The sequence below is a fragment of the Ixodes scapularis genome, unplaced genomic scaffold (genome assembly GCF_016920785.2).
Source record: "Ixodes scapularis isolate PalLabHiFi unplaced genomic scaffold, ASM1692078v2 PGA_scaffold9__187_contigs__length_104089568, whole genome shotgun sequence".
Lineage (NCBI taxonomy): Eukaryota > Metazoa > Arthropoda > Arachnida > Ixodida > Ixodidae > Ixodes > Ixodes scapularis.
Genome location: NW_024609884.1, coordinates 73270078 through 73291986, shown reverse-complemented (window position 1 = coordinate 73291986; position 21909 = coordinate 73270078). Strand labels below are relative to the sequence as shown.

Genomic DNA, 21909 nt, shown 5'->3' with positions numbered 1-21909 from the left:
GGAAAGGAATGAAGGTTGTTTTTTTTTTGTATATTTTAAGTGACCAATGTTCGTGAAGGTTAGATACGTTGTTCTGTTTTAAGGTGCGGGACACGCAGGAAAAGAAATGAAGTTTTTTTTGTTTTTTTTTTGTGTGTATTTTAAGTGACCACTGTTCGGGATACAAGGTTGCGTTTGGTGTCTGGTAACAATGAGCTCCTGTAAATGTGGATCTCCTTCTAAAAGTTCAGTGAGGGCTGTAGTCGGCCTTAGATTTCTGGGTGTATGAGGATTCGTGGAAGCAAAGAAAGTAGCTGAGTTTGAGACGTCCCTCTTCTGTCTTTTCCTTTGACTAAAAGTTTTGGTTTTCGGTACAGCAGTCTCGGGCACTGAAAAAAAAAATTATCAATGTCCATTAGCGTTCCTGCACTCAACTGTCACCAAGAAAAAACCTCACAAAATAAACCCTGAAGCGCCGTTCACACACTTGCAACCGAGTACGACCAAGAGAAAAAAGACCGATTTTTAAGCCTCTCGCGACGTCTTAGGACCAGCTCCACAGCAGCGCATCCGGTTCCACGACGTCGCAAGAGGCTTAAAAACCAGTTTTGTCTCGGTCGGTCCGACTCGGTTGCAAGTGTGTCAACGGGCCTTAAAGCGCCGTTTACACACTTGCAACTGAGTACGACTCAGAAAGGCAAGACCGATTTTTAAGACTCTTTCGACGACGTAGGACCAGATGCGCTGCTGCAAATCAGGTCCTTCGCCGTCGTAACTCTCTAGGTCGTACGCGGTTGCACGAGTGTGTGTGTGTGTGGGGGGGGGGGGGGCTTAAGAGAAGTAACAAAAAAGTACCTAGGCCTTACTGTTCGTAATGATATTGTTTTTATATATTTTGGAATTTCCCTCTCAGGAATAAATTAAAAATTACTCCGCTGGACGAAAAAAAGGAACGCCGTTCCTTCTTCCGTTCCAGTAAAAAAGGAACTAGTTCCCGTTCCAGTTCCACTGATGCAAAATGGAACGTCGGCGCTCCTTCGTTCCTCCCAAAAGGAACGCGTTCCAGGAACGCGTTCCTTGGAACGCCGTTCCGTACAACACTGACCTAAATTCCCATTGACTGCCTCAGAAATAAAACAAAGAAAAGCACAGCAACGCAGATGCTTCGCCACGGAAGCCGGCGGGTGCACTCAAGGTCAAAGCGAACGCGCCTCAAAAGTAAAACACAAAGAAAAGCACAGCAACGCAGATGCTTCGTCACGGAAAACGTCATGAAGCCGGCGGGGTTCGCCGCGCCTGCACAGGGGGGGGGGGGGGGGGGAAGCGATATTACCGCCGGTGCGCCGTGCGCGAAGGGAAGACGCGCGCTGCGTGTAGGAATGCAAAAGCATTCCTACACGTAAGCAGTCTTAAGTGTCTTTTATGTCAAGTTTTCAGCTATCTCTGGAATTACCAGGTTTTACATTTTAGGCCGAATCGCAGTTTCCAGGTTGTCACACTTTCGTACGGGTGTTGTCGCGGATACTGTAAACGAGTAAATTTTCGCGAGTACCTAATTTTCGTGAATTTCGCGAATCGCCTACGATTCGCGAAAAATACGTCCCGCGAACAATTCGGGCAATATGTGAACGTTACGGAAGCCACACTCGATTCGCGAAAACTAGAACCCGCCAATAATTTCAAATTTTCAGCTTTGGCCCGTTTCGCGAAAATGTGAGCCCGCGAAAATGGAGTCGTTTACAGTAGTTGAAAACTCACCGCGACGGCACCGTGCACCACAATTTGCTACTCTTACTTCAAATTCTCACAAAAAGACAAGCGAAACAAAGACCATATGTTTTTTCTGCGTTGAAGGGAGGTATACATAAACTGGTAAGCTTTCATCCATGTATAAAATATCTACAAAAAAAATTGCTTTTTAATAAAAAAAAATGTGCCAAAGAAAAAGAAGGATATACAACTTTGTTTCTACCGCTTCTATGAGAGTCGATCAGAGACAAAGTTTGCAGGTTCTGTCAAAAGACACGTGCACCGGTCAAAGCATTTCTTTAACTGCCTTAGCATATCACAAAATGTATTGACCACGAGAAAATACTTGGCGCAAATCTTGGGTCGCTAGGCGTAAACAGATGGAGCCGTGGATGAAGTGTATCAGCCAATCCTGCTGTCCGCTTTTTTCTCTTGCGCCTTTATGCAGCGCGCAGAGCAGGTATGCGATACGGACAAACGGCCGTTGCTCCTTTGCACTTCTTCCAAGTAATATGAGGCTTACACAATCACTCCTATTTTGACATAACTATGACATTGATCTCGAAATACTAGCACTTTTGAGCCCGCACATTTGAGTTGACAGAAGTTCTAAACTCAGAATAAACATTGCGGCATCGTTTTTTGTTTCGGGGGAAATCTTGTTTAAACGGATTATCCGTTTCCAAAACATATGTTTTTCTTTGTTTGTTTCTTTAAGGGCAGAACCGACTAGGGTGAAAATGGGTAATTGAGAAGGAGACAGTGATGACGACTGGGCTGCTTTGTAGACAATTAGTAAAAGCAAACGGCTCAAAAGATGCAGACGGAGGAAAAGGAGACGAATATTATGGCGTGTTTGCCTCTTCTTCTTGGTCTGTTGCCTTTTGTGTTGTTTTTTACATAAAAAATGGAATGCGAGCTTCAGAAACGCATTTCGTGTGAAAGCCAGCCTGTGTAAACAACAGCTGATGCCCGTCTTTGTTCACGTTCTATTGAATGTCTACGAACATGGAGTGTTTAACTTTATTCCGTGCTCAATTTTGACGAGGTGAAAACTTGAATCAAGAAGCCGATCCTTCCTATCGCCGTGGGGTGGCAACAAGCGAGGCGAACACCCCAAGCAGCACAGTGCTGTTGACCATCCGAGAACTTCATGGGTCTTGTCTCGCGTGCTCCTTGGGGCGTGGACACATGCCAGTTTACTTTTGTCCACGGCCGTACAAGACTTGCTACGTGTCCTGTTGATTGTTTGTTTGACTCCCATTGCAGTACATCTACCAGCTGTGCGTGGCCCTAAAGTACTGCCATGCCAACAAGGTGATCCACCGGGACATCAAGCCAGAGAACCTACTGCTAGGCTTCAACGGGGAGCTTAAGATGGCCGACTTCGGCTGGTCCGTACACGCACCGTCTTCCAGGTTAGAGCTGCTCTCATTGGTCAGAGTGGGAGCACGTAACAGATCTCAACGAATGTTTCCCGAATAAGGTTGCAGGTAGATTATTGCTAAGGACGTAAGAAGCAAGCGCTCGGGCTTCAATAACGGCATAAAACATAATCTTTGAGTTAAAAAAAAAAAAAAAAATAGAACAAGGACATATATCAGTTGCATTCATTGTGCAGCTTTGCCTGCATTCGTCCTGCGCCTGCAGCACTGAGCGGGGTGGCATCCGCTGCGGTTACAGCCAAAGCCTTTACCTCCTCTCCACTTCCCTTGTCCCTGTGATTGGTTACGCGCCAGTGGTTTCGCCACGCACGCATTCCAAAGCCCCACCCAGAGTGCCCCCCGTCAAAGAACGGGACGATGCGGAACTCGCCGGGAAAACTCTCCGCTAAAAGTGCACGCTTTTCGCTCTCCGTCGATTGAGCGGTGCCCCCTGTTGCAGGCGGAGAACCATCTGCGGCACCGTGGACTACATGCCGCCCGAGATGATTGGGTGCTGTGTGTACGACGAAAAGGTGGACATTTGGACGCTTGGCGTACTCACCTACGAGTTCCTGGTGGGCAAGCCGCCCTTCGAGTCCACAACGCTCAGGGAGACTCACCGTCGCATCTGCGCCATCGACATCAAGTTTCCCGACTTTGTCTGCAAACCAGCGAGGGACCTCATCACCAAGGTGAATGCCTGGCGATCGGACTCTGAAAGATATTGCCATAGATTTGTTTTATCGTTGTATGTTGTCGACGTACTCCTGACGACTCTGACCAAAGTTTCATTCTAGATGGATAGGCATGTGCAAATAGTAAATTTTGAGTGCGAAGCAAATATCGAATAGTTTCTTGAATCATTTCGCTAATGTTACACCATGCTCAAACAAAAAGCTAGCTGTACTCGTGAAGGTTGTTTCCACGCTTCCCCCTGTCAGTTTATAGGCTAATTTGAATCCAACTATATTTATGGACTGTGGCCTCACGAAGTCCATTGCCTACTTTGGGATGGCAAGCAAACGACGGATTTGATAGAAAGAATAAACCTATAGACAGGGTGTCGAACCGGTCATTAATTCGGTTGGGTTCGGGTTCAGTAGCGTTGTGTTTTGTTCCGGTTCGGTTCCGGTTTAGGGTAGCTCACATAATATCACTCCGGTTACCGGTTTTGATAAGCGCGAACCGGTTCGAACCGGTTCCTCACTCAACCTTTTAATATTAACCGAGCCCTCTCTGCAGCCTTTTCTGAGCACGAGATACTTGCAATAGACCCCATCCCAATACTACTTCCTCTTCAGGCAGATATGAAAGCTCTGCACAGTGACGTGCGCAAGACACCTTTTATGTGGCCAGGCTATTACTTGTATAGGGAGTATCCACTGGACGCCATATTTGTGGGTGCTGTTTAGAGCGCATGCTCAGAACGAGCTCACATCAATAGGCTGCTAAGACTGGCACTCTTGATGGTGCGGAATGCACGTTGCAAAAGAACTGTCGAAGCTCGCCTTCAGCATGCGCTCAGCATTCGCACACACAGCTATGGCCGCCAGTGAATACTCCTTATATTACTGTTCTTAAGTGAACTATATATAAGTAGGGTTCCGCGTTTTCGGTTTCTATTTTTTCAAAATTCGGCGTACTTTTATCGGTGTTTATTTTAAAATACAATTTTCGGTTTTTTTCGGCGGATATTTATGCCCACAAAAGTTTATCGGCTTTTTTCGGTGAATATAAAATAAACACTAACGGACACCGGATCAGATGATCCTTGTACGTAGCTCTGATATTTGTGATCACTCAAAGAATAACGGCACAGATACATTGAAAAAGAAATGAACACTTCATTTGGAAAATTTGTGCAACTGTAAAAAGAAACAAAAAAAAACAACATAGAAGTAAAAACAAGTCAGATATGAAGCCTATGCCCAATAAACATGGAACTTCACCTTCTGTACATCAGGATTACGCAATCTCATTATAGTACACACACATGTACTTGCCAAGGTTCTTCTCCTTAATCCTCACTTTTTCTTTTCTGTTAATATGACCCTGAGCTTCGAGAATGCCCCCTCAACGCTAACACCGGACACTGACAGGCTGAGGAGATGAAGCGCTGCCTGAGCCAACATCGGCAAATCAACCAATTGTGACCGCCGAAAAAGGCACGGTGCGACGTTTTAAAGCACAACACAACATGCAGAGCTTGCATCACGTCAGTCTTCCTTACAACGAGTTTGAAAGCATGCTCGTACATGGCGAAGTCATGGGGCATTTCGGAATTCTTCACGTTCCGATCAATGATGCGCACATTAAACCAAAACGTCGTGATGCCATCCGTGTATCCCATACTTTCGGACACGTTTCGATAGACACTGTCGTACCACTTTTTTGCCACGGCTCTGTTGTACGACTGGAAGGTCAAAGTGACCTTTTCCGGTTAAAACTGAATTTTAGAAAATGAGCTCGACGAACTTTTATCGGTTTAAATCGAAAATGTCGAACCTAAAAACTGACCTTTTCGGTTAAAACCGAATTTCCAAAAATGAATTCGGCGTACTTTTATAGGTTTTTATCGGTTTAAACCGAAAACTCCGAACCCTATATATAAGTGATCGGCTTTTCATTTTTATGGTGTCTTTTGCACATGCAGCTGTGCAGTACTTAAAACTCTGCCAGAAGAGGGCGTATTTTCGGGATGGGTCTATAGACCTTTCCAAAACAGAGCTTGTGGCCGGTGCCATTTTTAGTTTTCCTGCGTATAGCACGTGCTTTGCTCGCTTTCCGAAGCGACAAACACTCGTGCTGGGCGGTGAAGATCACAGGCTGGGCTGTGATTTTGTGAACAGTAAAAGGTCTTTAGCTAGATTGCTTGTCCTCCATATGTTTTGGTTTGTTTTGCTTGTTTTGTACACACGTGTTTTTATACACGCTACCTGTTTTTGGCACCCAGTAAGATGTCACAGCTATGCCCCAGAGTGGCTGACAGGGGCACGAAAGGAAACAAATGTGCCGTAAAACACAAAAACAGGTACGTCGAATGCGCAGTTGGAGTGGTTTAGCTAATCCCGTTAAGCTGTGGTCGTGTCTACGTCGGCCACACTGGCCGATGTGTCAATGACCGGGCATGTGAACACGCACGTATACATAATGAGACGTGACTACATCTTCACAGCGCTTCGGGTTCCGGCGGAAAAAAACGCTCTTTTAAAGATTTCGTGGTGATGCTTTGTCTAGTCACTTTGACGTTTTATTGCAAACAACGCTCTATGCAATTGACCCGGTCTGAGGGACTCAGACCGGCTCATTTGTACCTGTCAGCCACCGAACAAAGTTACGGTAATGCCACCTCAGCAAACAACGTTTCTTGAATATTCAGTTGAAGACGATAATGAGGACTTGAAACAAAAACGAGAAAATGGTAGAACAGGTGACATGCTGCCCTTGCTACTCTGACAAACCTACAAGAAAAAGAAAAAAAATAAAGAGACACATTTTCTTCTCCTCCTACCCCCCCCCCCCCCCCCCCCCTTTCTCCTACCCCTGGCCTCCTTCCAGGGCGCGGTACGTCGGCGAATCATTGTCGAGTAACGTTGCCTCCGATAACCTATTGAAATGGACCACAGGCGACCCTATAAACTATACTGCCGAAGCAGCGCGGTACTTGCCCCCCCTTCCTTCAGGGTGTCGCTGCACTCGAGCGGAAGCTCACGTGGTGCGCCCACGGTGCTCGATTGGCTAAATGGCTCATCGGCTGTAACTACGGTCCATCTTGAGGTCAAACATTCGCGGACGGCCTCCGTGCCTACAGTGGCGCAATCCGCTTCGACACTTGGACATTTCGTAGCCAAGCGGCCAAGCGGTGCTTTGAAATAGCCGCCGCCGCTACTGCGCCGCCAGGGTCAATCCAAGAAGCAAAGCAGCGTTAAAGCTCTCCAGACGGTGATGTATTTTTGACTACGTATGCAATTAAAACGAAATGTAAAAATATTTCCCAGGATGTAGGATTAGTTTTGGCAACATAAGAAAAATACACTCCCGCAGCTTTTCCAATTTAAACCAATTATTGACACAATTGGCCCTGAACCGTTTTCGTTGAACCGGTAACCGCCACATCAAATTATGGTTTTGTTCTGGTTCAGGTTCAATATGAAGCGTTCGATTTCAGTTTCGGTTTTGTTCCGGTTCGGTCAAAAATAATGGTTTTGATCCGGTTTTCGGTTCGGGTTCGGTTCGGCATCCTGCCTATAGAGATGGCTAGCTTTAACTAATCGAGGCGATTTATAAATTTTGCTACGTGCAAATATCCTTTCTTCAATCTTGAATTAAAAAAAAAAAAAAATCACGAATGATGAACCCAGGTTGTCGGAGCATTTCCGCCTAACATATACCCTTGCATATAGCCACAGTTTAATTTTGAAAAATTTATGCAATGTATAAACATTCACAAAGTTTCAGTTTCTTTTTAAATACTCCAGGCCTGCTTTTCTCCTAAGCACGCGACTGCGATATTTATACTTTTCCAAGTGTTGATCGCGGCGGGTTAGCCTTGTTGAGCGCGCTTCTTGCCGAGCACCGGTGAACTGCGGGGAAGCAACATCCGCGGAGCTTGCTTCCGTTTCTGTCGCCCCTCTGCAGTGCACCCATACTTGGTTAGAAGCGCGCTCAGCAGGGCTAACTCGCCGCGATTAACGTTTGGAAAGATATGAATACCGCAGTTCATCTCGAAGCAAAGATCGAATAGTCTATTATTCGAATATTCGCACAGTCTTGCAAACGGGTAGTTTATTGCATTTTTTATGCCGCGACATCATCCCAGCAGGGTCGATGAAAGCTTAATAGTTCCCTACGAAAGATAGAGAAGTGGAGAAGCAGGTGGCAGATGCCAAGAATTTAGGACAAAACTGTAAGAATGTCCATATCTTGGAAATAAGTCCCCATAAAATTTAACTATTCAGTGAACGAAAGAAAAATACAAAATGTAGGTCATTATAAATATCTAGGCGTTATCTTTAATAAAAAAAGAAAAACTTAACCTGGAACCAACATGTTGATAATGTTGTATGTAAGGCTAGAAATGCGCCTTTTTAATCTCAAACGGACCCTTAAAATTCCAGACTCTGAAACAAAAAATATAGCATATAAGACGCTAAGTAGACCTGTGCTGGAATACGCTAATACCATTAGGTTTCCCTACATGGCGGAAGGATTGAACAAACTGGAAAGCATTAAAAAAAAAAAGGCTGTTGGATTCATTCTCACCGCATTTATACTTCGTTTCAGCTTCGGTCTGAGCGCGGCCGATGTTATGAGCCGAAGGGCCAATCAAACGGCGAAAGAGGCACAGCGTCATGGCGTGCTCTCTGCAGTTGATAGGACCAGCCGGTATTCGCTGTCTCTTTGTGCGTGCTCCTCCGCTGGCTAGTCCTATCAAGCGCGGAGAGCACGCTATGACGCGCTGCGTTTTGCGCTGTTTCTGTTACCAAATACACGTTTCTAAAAACTGTTTTTTTTTCAGTAATTTGTTTTATTGAAATGGCTAGATAGCCGTTTTATAATAGACGGTTTAAACTAGTCCCAGATATTCAATAACGGGACATTCACAATAACAAGAACTTGAAAAAGTCTTAGTACTTCTAACTGGTCAAAGGTTGCACACGTTCCTAGCTCCAACACTTGCTCACTACATCTACTTGCATTACTTAGTTTGATACCCAAGCACAAATGTTATCTCCGCTACTCGGGGATCATCGCCATTCTATATAATAAAAATAAAAGTAAACATTGCTACTTTGTTGTTTGGCAGCGTTTGTAAACAACACTCAGAAAGTTCCCACTGGGTGCTGGAAAAATCATTCACACCTTCTCGTCGCAATAGGTCAGCCCACCACCACCTCCGGGTTTTGCTGATTTTAAAGCGCTCGCCGAAAGACAGGCTTTTAGAACACACAATATAGCTATACGCTTAAAATACAACCATGCTATTATTGATTACAGGATTATCGGACTCCCTATTTGACTTGTCTCCTGATGTTTTTTGTATATCTTAGGTTTCGATTCAGTATCTATTTAATAATCATATAATGGTAGCACAAAAGCGCATACGCCTGTTTTATGTTTTAATTTTAATCTGAATACTAATTTACGTTTTGGGCATAAATAGTGCGTTTTAAAGCAGAACATTGCCAGTATCTCTACGTTCGGTGCCAATGATGGCCCAGAAAGTATGTTCGTCAAGCGACGGGCTTTTGCGTGCATGTGTCTTGGTTCGCAAGGTGGTGCGCAGAGCCGTATATAGATCGTTTTATCGTGGGTAGCGCCATTTTGAGAGCGAGAGAGAAAAGGGGAAAGGGCTACCGGCGCTCTCCCCCTTGCTGGAGCGTTAGAAAGAGTGAAAGTCCCGGAGGAGAAGCTTTGCCGGTGTTGGGTGTATGCATTGCCCGTACTTTCTTTGCGCTTTCCTTCTCTGTTTTAAACTCCCAAACTTAATTAGAGCCACGGGCTTGTATGGTGACAATCCACCAGTCATCGGGACACCATTGCTCGGTTATTGAGCGCACGAATAACGACAGAAATCGTCGAGTACTCTCCGAGGACCTATGTAGCTCGCACGGAATCCGGCAACGCCAGTGCGGCTGCAGTGTCTTTAAGCTCCATCGCTTTCCACACGACCCCGATCTCCGGTGGCAGTGGGTTGCGTCCGTAAACCGAAAAGTCTTTTCCCCAACGCCATCCTCTCGACTGTGCTCGGAAAATTTTGTGAATGGAGCGCGCAGCGCACTTAACGCTGTACCGTCTATGAACGTGGGGGCGTCCCCCCCCCCACGTTCATAGACGGTTCATAGCATGCTTATCTTATATAAAACAGTAATTATCACGAGCGTACCGCTCGTGATAATTACTGTTTCAGCTTGTAACTTTTTGTAACTGAAGTTATCTTAATATTGATATTTTGAAGTGTTGACATTGACTCAATTTTATCACCTACAACACTTAGTTGAAGGCTCATTTCCGCCGCCGGGTGTGGCTGGAAATTGTCGAAAAGTTAGTTCTATCGGTCTTCATGAATCGCGATCTCCTGCGCGATACCAGAGAGCCGTGAACCTATGTTGACCGTCACAACGCGACTACATTCTTCTTTTTTTTCAAAGTTAGTATACATAATCTAGCCGGAAAGAAACCTTAACTTTCTGTTGCTGTATGTTCAAACATGCTCATGCATCGATGTTTAGAAATGTTGAAACATGCTCATGGATCGGTGTTTATAAATGTTTTATTTGAGGATCCCGTGCCAACGAGTGTTTCGTTCGCGCCACACGCACGAACGCTGAAAATGGCACCGGCCAGAAGAGCTTTTCTGGAATGGCCCAGGGGCGGATTCAGGGGGGGGGGGGGGGGGGGGGAAACGCCTCCCCCCCCAAAAAAAAAAGAAAAAAAAGTCGACCTCCCCCTCTTTCCACTTATCGGAGGGCAATTTGACATGAGTGGACCCCCGGTGCTCACGAAATAATGGGAGAATTTTCACCCCCCCCCCTTCCCCCCACAAATCGGAGTTCTGGATCCGCCCCTGGAATGGCCTATAGGTATTTTACTAAATAACTAAGCACCAAGGAGCATATGCATGCTACAAAAGTAGTTTCATGCGCTGGAATCCACAACAGTAATTTTTCTGAAGAAAATTCTAAAGCTAATGGCACGTTCCTTCAGGTAACACGAGCGTGTGCGGCATCTCTACCCACATACCAAGAATTATCCCATGGTGCTTCAGTAATCAGTCGAAAACGATTGCGTGATTTTTCGAACTTTCTTCGCCAGCGTTACTGCCAGCTTTTGATAGAGGGAGAACGGATTTGCTAGCGATTTCACAAAACTCGCGAGCTGCAGCTTGAGCGTACCGAGTTGCAAAACAGTTTTTTCAAAATCCCAATTGCTTTCGTTTTTTTTACCCTTTCTCGTACTTCAGCATGTAGGCCAAGGTCATACTTCGCAGAACTAGGGATTATTATCAACTTCATATAGCACGAACGCCCCTGTTTTCTCGCTGTTTGACGCGAGAAAGACGGGCGCGGGCGTACCCGATTGCCGGCCGCGCGCCTCGCTGCCCGACGGTGCCAATTTGGACGACGGAGAAAACTGGGGAAAAACTGGCGAGAACGATGTATTGGTTTTGGCAGCGAACAAAATATAACTTTTTCATTAACTGGAGTGAATCTAGAGGAACGAGATAGCATTTCGGAATCAGAAAATCATCCACATTCAGATGATGGATTAGGTAGCTCAAAAAATCGGCGGAGCGTAGTACAATACTTCCCGCTCTCAATCTTTGTTCAGTACGTCCTCTTCCATACTTCCGTTCACTGCCTTGGTCGTATTATCCCCCCTCGCCGTTTATGATGCGGGGCTAAGATGGTTATCTTTCTTGTAGAAAACCGAGGCCATACGTCGGTGATGGAGTTTAGAGCTACAAACCGACAAACACTTAAAGGACGAATGACAGTCACAGAGGAAGTGAATAGCAGGTTTTCTTTTCCGCGAGATCTGCATGATGGCCAGTTTAGCTCGTTTCTACATACTGGTTTCTGCAGGTCAGGAACATCGGTGGTTTTGAAAGAACCGAGTTGGATGGACATCTCAGAATTCTAGCTTATTTGTTAATGCCCTGAAGGACATACTTGCTTAATACATGTGCACGTTTAGGAGTTTGGCAGATTAGGAAATAGAGACTTTTCGTTATAAGGCACTGATTCCAACTAAGCATTCTTAATCCTAAATTTAGATTGAACGGAAATCCAACATGTTTTAGACACGCGATTTGCTGACGTCGATTCGATATCTTTAGTACAAACCTGTCTTTTTGAGAACGATAATTTTGAAGCAAATGTTTTTAATTGGCGTATAGACATGCTTGTGTGCTTGCATATTTCTTCACAACTCTCTATTGTGTGTGTATTTCAAGTGTCCGTGCTTAACCCAGCAGGCTTTCGAACTGTAGGTTAGGGCAAGGGAAAAGTAAACATCGATTCGATTTGATTAAATGATGCACCGTTCGCTGACGGTAACTTTATTAAATGGAATTTTTTTTTAAATGGACAATGGGCATGATCTCTTCACGAGGTCATTCTTGAGAAGAAATATTATTTTGATTTTTGTGGTTAATATCGGTTACCGGTAAACAATTTACGGTTACTGTTTTAATAAATTTCAAATAACGGTTTCTTTCCGGTTCCGGTTACTGAAAAAATTTGGTTCCTAAATGGTTTTCGGTTTCGGTCACGGTTACGGTTTGAGTCCCTGTTCAGGGTGCATTAATTGTGGGAGTTACTCCCACAAACTTTAGAATGAAGAAGAGAGAACCGTTTTTGCTTACGTGCTTTAGTTTTTATTTTAAAAGGTTAAACAAATTTAAGTTTCTGGTATTGACCCCCCAACGGTTACACTGTCTTCCGAGTCGCGAGCGCAGTAACCTGATCGTTGAGAACGGAAAGTTTCTGGTTGTGTTCTCTAACACATTTACAAACTCCCCTCATTCTTCGGTGGTCGGGAGGTGTTCATCCCGAATCAACACACTTACCAAGATACGGTTCAATCACGTCGGAACACCACAACCGGTCGGCCTCGCTGATGTTTGCAGCCGGCAGCCGATCTCGGATGAGCATGTTAAAGGGGCCATGAAAGGATCTTCTACTTTCGCTAAACACTAATCAGAATCACTCCCTAACGTTAATAACAGAATGAACTTGCCTTAGTTTTTATTTGTAAAGGTCCGGTCACACTGAGGCAACACGATGGCAACAGCAACACAACACGTTGTCCAACAATCGGGCGACTTGTTGCTCGATCCCCGTGTTGTCTGACAAACCTGTCACATCGCGGAAACAGCAGCACAACATGGACGACAACGAAATGTTGGCTCGGTATTACCAAATACAATATAGCTTCGCCAATACTGGAAACTCCTCCGAAAACACATAGGAGCGGCGGCGAACGTGACAGTGGCGCCTCTAGCGGACTCGGAGTCTACTGAAGCAGTCGTCGCAATGGAAAAGTATAGGCTCCGCGACGTCCTCGAGCTTTACAAGCACCGTATCGTCACCCTAACAGCAGAAACAATTTATTACGGTCAGTTCGCTTGCAAAGCGGAATCTACTGATCGCAACTGCAACGACAATCGAATAACAACGCGCGCATAAACAAAGATAAAGCAGTTTATTTAGCGGTCTCAAACGCCTCTCAGGGGATCACACGCGTTTGAAACGCGTCTGGGAAGCGGAAAAAAGGCGTTTAGCTACTCGAACTACATCGTAATCGTTAAAACATGCAAAAACGACACGTTAATATTAGCAGAGCAAGCGCACGAGCTGCTGGAGCATAAAAACAAAACAAAAAGTAAGGGTAAGAATGAACGTGCAAACACTTACCGAACTTTGCAGAAAAAATGGTGTCGCCATTCCCGACGAAAATAAGAAGAAACAGGAAAGAGAAGCGAACAACGGCGAATAAAACAAAGAAGCTAGCAAAAAACTATTTCAACGACGACGATCGTTGCGGCGCTTATAGAAAAAAATAAAGAAAAATGGAAAGCAGCAAATGAATAGCTGGTGGTCGCCACCGGTGTTGAGTTCACGACAAACAAAGCGGAAGCAACAGACGAAACTAATGAAAAAAGAAGAAAGCGTCCCTTTTTTTTTTCAGCTGCTTGTTGTACATTTCTTTATTTGCTTTCGCGGCGTAGGTACGAACTTAAAACAAAACAGGAGAAATGAATAACGTAGTGCAGCTCACACTGCCCGTTACAAAAGAGTCGCAGAAATGTTTTGGTCGCAGGCAGCAATCTTCTATATGTGCTAGCAGTGAGTAACCTTTTTTGCTTTCGAATTTCTTTTTCCAGTGACTTTGGCGGGTTGTTCGTTCGCTCGCTTGACGAGGCAGTTTAAAAGTGCATTCAAGTGCTTGTTGACGTAGGTGTCCGTAGGTTGACGTAGGAAGCAGAAGAAAGATTTTCCACCACATCGCACAAACTTGTTCTTGCAATGGTAGGCACCACATCGCACAAACTTGTTCTTGAATGCGGCCGGTTGATCAACAAACGATGACCCATAGCAGACTGGGACCGGACATTTCATCGAACGCCGTTTCGTCGAACGCCGTTTCATCGAAGCCGTTTCATCGAATGCCGTTTCATCGAACGCCATTTCATCGAACACCGTTTCATCGAAGCCGTTACATCGAACGCCGTTTTATCGAACGCCGTTTTATCGAACGCCGTTTTATCGAACGCCGTCTTATCGAACGCAGGGTGGTATTCCCACTTCTTGAAGCTGGTCGGAGGTGCCCATTTCGGGTTCTGGAAGTTTTTGACTTGCATCGCCGCAGAACATTAACTGATGGAAGACAATCTGAAGGCGATGCTGAGTTCCCAAGAGCCTCCTCGCCAGAAGAAGGCCATAACGGCAAGAAATGAAAGGGTCCGCCTTTTTTATGAGAACCGACGGAGCATGGCTGCGGTGGACTTTTTGAGAGCAATTGCTTATCATTTGAAACGGTGAATGGTTGTCGCACGAACACTTGAACCCCCGAAAGTTTTCAATTAAAATTTGAAGTGACGTACTTACTTTTGACTCCGTTAAGTCTTAAACCCCCCCCCCCCCCCCCCCCCAAAAAAAAAAAAAAAAAATGTTTTGTTGTAGTTTTATAAATAGCACCTCAGCTTTAGGTGCTGCAAGCTTCGGGCAGTAAAAAGTATCAATAGAAAGACATGAGAGGCTAGGAGGCTCACATGGCTAAAGTTGTTGCGCCTGAGCAAAACCTAAGTCGCCTTCTGGCCTCCATGAGTTGGGAGTGCGCTCTTACCGGGAGTGCGACTTTTTATTTATTAGTTAAAATACCCTCAGGCCCATCGGGTAATACAGAGGAGGTGAACAGATAAGCACAATATGCGAAACAAACATAAAAATTGGTACAAACATCCTCACGTGTTACTTGCATCAAAATAAATTGTAACAGCTGCAAGTTTGGAAATTAAAAAAACCTGTCGATGAAATGGGTGAATGACACGAAAATGCACTCGATCCGTGCATAAAAGAGCATCTTTCACACTTTTTATATAAAATACATTCGATGAGACGACCGTCAGCGATTCGATGAAACGGCGTTCGATGAAACGGCGTTCGATGAAACGTCCATTTTTTCGATGAAACGGCGTTCGACGAAACGGCGTTCGATGAAATGTCCGGGAACCATAGCAGACGTGCCGGCCGGAGTACACAAATAAAATTCGAATAAAAATGGGTAACGAGCTTACACTTCTTAATATATTTAATAAATATCAAAAAGCACGTATGGCGATTTTAGATTAGAAACTCAATCGAAGGCGAAAATAGGAGGTTATCGGAGACGACAGTGGAAGAAAACAACAACAACAACAGCAAAGTTGCAGACGGCCCTCAAAATGCCCGGGCCTAGCGCAGACGAACCGGGGGTAGTAAGCGCCGAAGCGAAGGAAAGGGAGTAAAAACTAAGCCAAACAAAGCAAGGATTTTGTTCTTAGCCCGAGACTGAGGCAGGAAAAGAGGAAAGTTTCGAAGTAGAAGAAAAATGAACAGTCGAGGACACGTCTCTATGTCCTCGACAAACAAAATGGTTAACATCCACCAGCTCGCCTGCGCAATCACTACATTATCAAAGCAAGGATACGCGATTGTTAACACGTCGGGCAAAAAAAAAAAAAAAAAAAAAAATATATATACACAGCAACATATAAGCAGAAGGAAGAAATAACGCGGCAGAGTGCCGTCGCCTGAAAAATATAAAAGAAAGAAGACTCAAAAATGAAAAGAGTGGAGACGGTTCAACGGGTGTCGGCCTTTATCGTAGAAGTAAAGAAGCAGCGAAGCAGAAGATGTTGGTCGTCCCCGCGCTAACAATCGGAATTTGTGCACTGTAAATAACGTGACTGAAATCATCTTTTTTCGCGGGGCTACGACGCTCTCCCCTTCTTTCTTTGCAAGCGCGAGAAGTCTGCTTTTTTCGTAACTCCGCTTTTGTTAATCTATAATCGCGTCAGCTTTGAATATGCACAACGCCTTCTTTCGGAGCATACTGACATCGCCGTAACGTACGTGGTTCGAAATTGACTTCTGCTTCTTCATCCGGAGACGATCTTAACGGGATTAGCCAGCTCGCCTGTTCGACGAAATGGTTATAAGCAAGACACTCATGAAACATGGGAATTGCAACGACAAAACGAATTGACTGATAAGAACAATAAAGTTGAAACGAAGCTATGTTCTGAAATGTTTGTACATTTCCCTTTTTCACGAAACAGCGCGAAGGCATACATTCGTGTTTTGCTTGGCTTACATAAGTTGTGACAGAATGTTTTCTTCGGGAGAACTCCGAAATTGCACCCAGAAAGCTGTAACATCTTTCCCACGGGAAGAGAATGTCTTTCACTCATGAGCTGGCACCCATTTTTTAACTTTCAAACCAGCGAATGTCCGTGACAATTTTTTTTCGTTGGTCACCTCGCACGGAGATAGGCAAAACCAATGGATTTCGGAGAATTTGTCTGCCAGCGGAGACTCCGAGCTCGCCAGGGGCGCTGCAATCACTTTTCGCCCGTTTTCCGCGAGAGTTGCCAGTATTGGCTTCCACGGTATTTGGTATTACAGCTTGAGGCAACAAAAACAGCAGTAACTTGTGTTGGACAACGTTTGTTGCCCTAATCGCATCGCTGGCCCAGCGAATTTCGGGCCGGCAACACGGCAGCACACATAGCTTCGATGGCAGAACTAGTTCCCTATCAATAACGTATTACTCAAATAACGGCTTGGAAAACGTTATTAAACAATAATGAAGGCTGGCGTGCAGCTAAAATAATTTGATGAATGTTTGTGCTGGGTAATTGCGGAAAGCAATTGTCAAAATTGTCACAGCTACGTTCGTGAACGTTCAAAATGGTCTTGGAATCAGAACTGCCGAGAAACCAGCTCACATGACTGCTAGTGAAATAAAATAGCAGGCCTACTCACTCGTTGATGATGTATAATGAAAATAATCCAGGAAAGCAAAGATTAAAAATCAAAGCATTAAAACGACCGCTCTCATCATGGTTGCTGATGCTTGGAACATGAAAACAGCCGCTGCCAGGCACCTGATTTGTTTTAAAAGTACCCAGGGCGTTTTGGGGATTGAAGCGATCACATAGTAGGCAGTAGCAAATAAACAGCGTTGAGAAATATTTATTCCAGCGATTGTTATGGAGGCTGATCGTGTCGATGTCGCAGTTTGTAAGCACTGTCAGTTCAGCTCAACACCACGCAACAAAAGACGCTTTGGGGTACTGCCGGTGCTAACTCAATTTTAAAGTAGAAATAGAAATTGCATGAAAGAAAAAACCGGACAGAAACACTTCATATGGTGGCGTAAATCCCGAACATATATCAGCGATCTCACTTTCCTCGGTTATGGGTATCCGCTTTGTCAGCGAATGAAGACCATTTGGATAAAATTAAGGGCGGAAAATACTCCTCGTGTCAAGTTTGCTAGTCGCAGTGACTGGTTAATGTTGTCCCGTAGCAATTTCCGGCCTTTCGAACGCACTAGCACTTTGTAGTCACATTTCCAGCGACGCCGCGCCGCACACGAACGAAGGTAAAAAATCAAGATGGCGGTGTGTTCCCCGTGTTGTCCCCGCCGTCAGCGCGGTTTGACAGAATTGTCGGACGAAAAATCCGCCAACATGGTTGCTGCGCGGCAGCAACATGTTGCCGGACTGTTGTTGCCGCGATGTGACAGGGTCGCCGGCAACATGAGGAAATCGTGCTGCCAGATAGAGTTGTCCAACTGTTGCCTCAGTGTGAAAGTCCTTGAGCAATGGCAGTCGGCAAATAAATTCGAGAAATATGAGCATCGTTCATCCCCTCAACTCAGAGCCAAAACAAGCGCCCACGTGGCCTGGTGCCTGTCCTACGCCGCCAACATTAGTCATAGCCACGCGCTGGGGCTGGCAAAGTAGAAAAAGCGTGCTGAGCTCCAGGCATTGTCAAAGTTCGACTATTCTCATCACCGCAGTGGCGGTTCACGATCAACTACCCGAGTATCCACCAAGGCATTGATTGTTACGAGCAGAAGTTGAGTGCTCGCGCAGTTCTCGTGCGTCAGGCGGGTGGTTTCACAGTAGCGTCATCAAGCTTTGCGAAGGCAAGGCCGAAAGAAATAGTTCTTTGTTATCCTCACAATTTCACCGGCGCAAAGAAGTGTCTGAATCAGTGGCGGTCTATGCGAGTATACTGGGCCAAACTAGGACCAGTACGCCTCTGCAAAAGTCATAAACATTCCAACCCGATATCGTTGCATGGCTCTCCAGTTGGTCATGGAAGCAGCAGAGATGGGATGGTTTCGTTGGCTTCGGGTAAATGGCATGACAGACTTCACACGACAAAATGCTTTTCCGAAACATTTCTTCCTGTTTAGGCAAGATTTCTAAAACTTAGCTTTAAACTAAGCAGATAATTGCACAACTTTCTAATTCAGTACAGTGTACTTGATGATAATAGCGTGCTGTGGTTGACCGCCATCTGCACTATAGGTTGGAAAAAACTCAGTTGTTGGCTTTGAAATGACGTTGTGTAATTGTGCTATTCTGCCAGAAAGCAATGTGTGTGTGTGTTTTTTTTTACAGCGAAGCTGTAAAGAATACACACACATTGCTTTCTGGCAGAATAGCACAATTCTACCAGCCTCTACCAGCCAAGGAAATTTTTGTGTAGTTGGCGTTGTAAGCAAAAAAACTCCTGGCGAACATTTGAAGGCAAAACATCATATCTCATTTGAAATCAGGCATACAGCATACAGTTCAGTATCCGTTTCAATAAAGAAAACCACAAAACAAGCATCAAAACCACATGATTGATGATAAGACGCGTGTGAACAATAGGAACACCCTTCCACGCGTTCCGGTTGGGATTAGGATTGCAGCTGCTTCGAAAGGGGTTGACGTCATTCGAAGCCGTCGTGTGAGGTGCAAACCGCATAATGATGAATGATAACGCCGCCTGCGAAGAATACGAAGCACGTTCCTTCTCCTCGTATGTGTTTTCGTGTCGGCGTTCTCACGAAAGAAATACTTCAGAAGATTGAAGCGAAAAGTACAAACACCACGTATACAACATACAGGACAACATTCGTTTCAATAAAGAATAAGCACAAAACAAGCATCGTAACCATATAATGAATAATAAGGAACTCCTCAAAACAATGCGAAGCCCGTAGCGCTCACCGCATACGTTCCCGGCAGGCCTGTAGACAGGATTCTGTTCCGGGGGGGGGGGGCACCCATGACAAAATGCTGTATGAGAGGAGGCCCCAGCAGAATGGAAGATTTTTTTTTTTTTTTTTTTTGCGGGGGGAGGGAGGTGGAGCGGGGGGGGGGGGGGGGGGTGGCCCGGGCCCCATGCCTCCCCCCCTCCCCCCAGCCACGTGCCTGGTTCCCGGTGAAGATTACTCTTGCCCAAGCTGCCGCGGCGACGGCAGCTTGCGACTATGGAGTGACGTCATATATAAAAGAAGAACCTTACGTCCGGACGCAGCGGATGCTAGGAGCCAGGCACGTAGCCAGGGGGGGGGGGGGGGGGGGGACGGGACGGAAGATGAAACGGAGTATAGTATTGGTGGTTTACTGGCGCAAAAGCGACGAAGGCCATACTGCGAAACGGAGCACATCAACTGATTTCATTGTTGCTGCAGCAGCGCGATGAATAAGCCACTCCCGAGGAGCAGAGTGAATACTAGGAGCGGCAATGGAAAAAGAAACGGCAATACGACCAGCGGCGGCGTGCTGCGACCGGCGGCGGCATTTCGTGTAGTGCAGTAGGCAATCGTTGCATTTGATACCACAGCTGCGCTGACCAACCACCTTCACAGCGTGGATTGGAGCCCCAGTTTTTTTTTTTTTTTTTTTTTTACTTTTGCTACGTGAAATGAGCGAAATAAAAGTAACGTGCTGCAGATAAATCATTGCAGCACTCAAGATTCAAGGGACAATAAAGATTGTCCCAAATAATGTGAGCCAGTACAGAAGGTCGCCGTGATTAAGCTGGAATGGTGGTCACCTGTGCTTTACTTAATTTTCAGCGGTATTTGTATCTTTTTTTTTTTTTTTTCACAGCTCCTGAAAAAAATGCCCAAGGAGCGGGCAACCTTGGATGAAGTTCTTGCTCACCCGTGGGTCGTGGACAACGCTGACACGACTGTCGAGGCATCAACCCTGTGAATAAAGTCTCGGTAGTGTGATACCAGGGTTTAGTGAGCAAAGCATGTTGCAGGCTTTGCAACTGGGGTAATATTGCATCAGACTATTAGATTATTTTTCCCTTCCTGGTTTTCTTAGTCCTCCTCTTTTTTTGTGTGTGTAATTGTTTCAACAAGTGATATATCTGTATGTATGTTTCATAATGTGAAGTATCAATGGTTTGTAATTTAAATTTTGTCAATAAACGGTTTAACGCAATTTTCAAGTTCTTTCGTTGCCATATACTCTACAAGATCGCCACCTGTGGTTACATGTGCTGTAAATTCTCCGTCGCTAGGTCTATGCGGAGACTGGCTTAGCACCATAAATATACAGTCGAAAAACATGCCCACAGCCCTCTAGGAATGCCGTCAGTGGCAACATTCCAGGGCCTCCTCCGGTAGCTTTGATTTTCTATACCAGGAATTCTACCGCATGACAGCACGGCTAAAGCAACAATTGCCGCTGGTATGCTTCCAGATGATGACGATCTCTAAAGCTTGAGTCTGGAGTGAGATGGGTAATGTTTTAGGGTAATATAGTGACTGGTCAAATCCTTAGCACACCCGTGAATTATGCAAATGTGGGTTCACCTGTCGCAAAACATTGAGCAGTAAGACTGCGGTGTTAATGTGGCTTTACACCGCTTTCTCCAACGGCTGGTGTACACGGTCCATTGAAAGTGCAACATTGCATCAAAATTATACTTCGAGACATTCTGTTCATGGAAATTTGATTTTATCTGCCTCGGTGAAGTTCTTAATGTGCCCCTCTCGGGCCAAACGAAATTGACCAGGCAATGCGTGCACGAAAACCACAGGCGACGCACTGACCAGTCAACTCTGTATGCCAGAGACGCTGGCCTACAGGGTCGGCTGGTCAAAATGTTGAGCCAGGAGTTATGTGCAGTGCTCTCAAAGGCAAAAGCGCAGCTCTTTGGAATGCTGCATTCGTACGAGCAAAAGAAGCAATAAGCCCAAATAGAAAAATAAGGAATGGCAGTTGTTTGGGCATGGGAGAAGTACAGCGACTATTTCGTCGACAAGGAATCACAACGGATCACAACCCATTGGTTCGTCTCTTATCAAAGGCGCTGGATGATGTCAGACCGAGACTACAAGGGCATGATGAGCATGAATTGTTAAAGCTTTAGTATCACATGTGTGCCGGGTAAAGAACTGCTGAGCTGCTGATGCGCTTTCCAGGGCACCTCTCCAAGGAACTGGGCCGTTGGACCTTGAGCAACACATCGGAGCTCATGTTTATCACGTATGCGCCAATATTCCTGTCAAGGAAACGTGTCTTTAATGGCTCGTCGAGAACCAGAAAAAAATATCCGGTGTGTCAAGTGGTGCGCAAGTACTGCCAACAAACCTGGCCCACTCGTCGTGACCTGAACAGCAGTGCTTAAAGACAGGGGGTCTCGGACCCCCCGCCATAGCTCTGGTGTTTGGGAAAACAAAATCA

General features: G+C 45.4%; 1 protein-coding gene across 1 annotated transcript in view; it reads left to right on the top strand.

Moving 5' to 3' along the window:
* LOC8023724 (aurora kinase A-B) overlaps positions 1-20636 on the top strand; it is a 22410-nt gene extending 1774 nt beyond the window's left edge. Inside the window, exons 3-5 of the mRNA XM_042287440.1 lie at positions 2998-3146; positions 3613-3844; positions 20320-20636. Coding sequence (XP_042143374.1) covers positions 2998-3146; positions 3613-3844; positions 20320-20424 — 486 coding nt within the window. The 3' untranslated portion in view covers positions 20425-20636. The remainder of the gene's footprint in view (positions 1-2997; positions 3147-3612; positions 3845-20319) is intronic.
* Positions 20637-21909: the final 1273 nt, after the last annotated feature.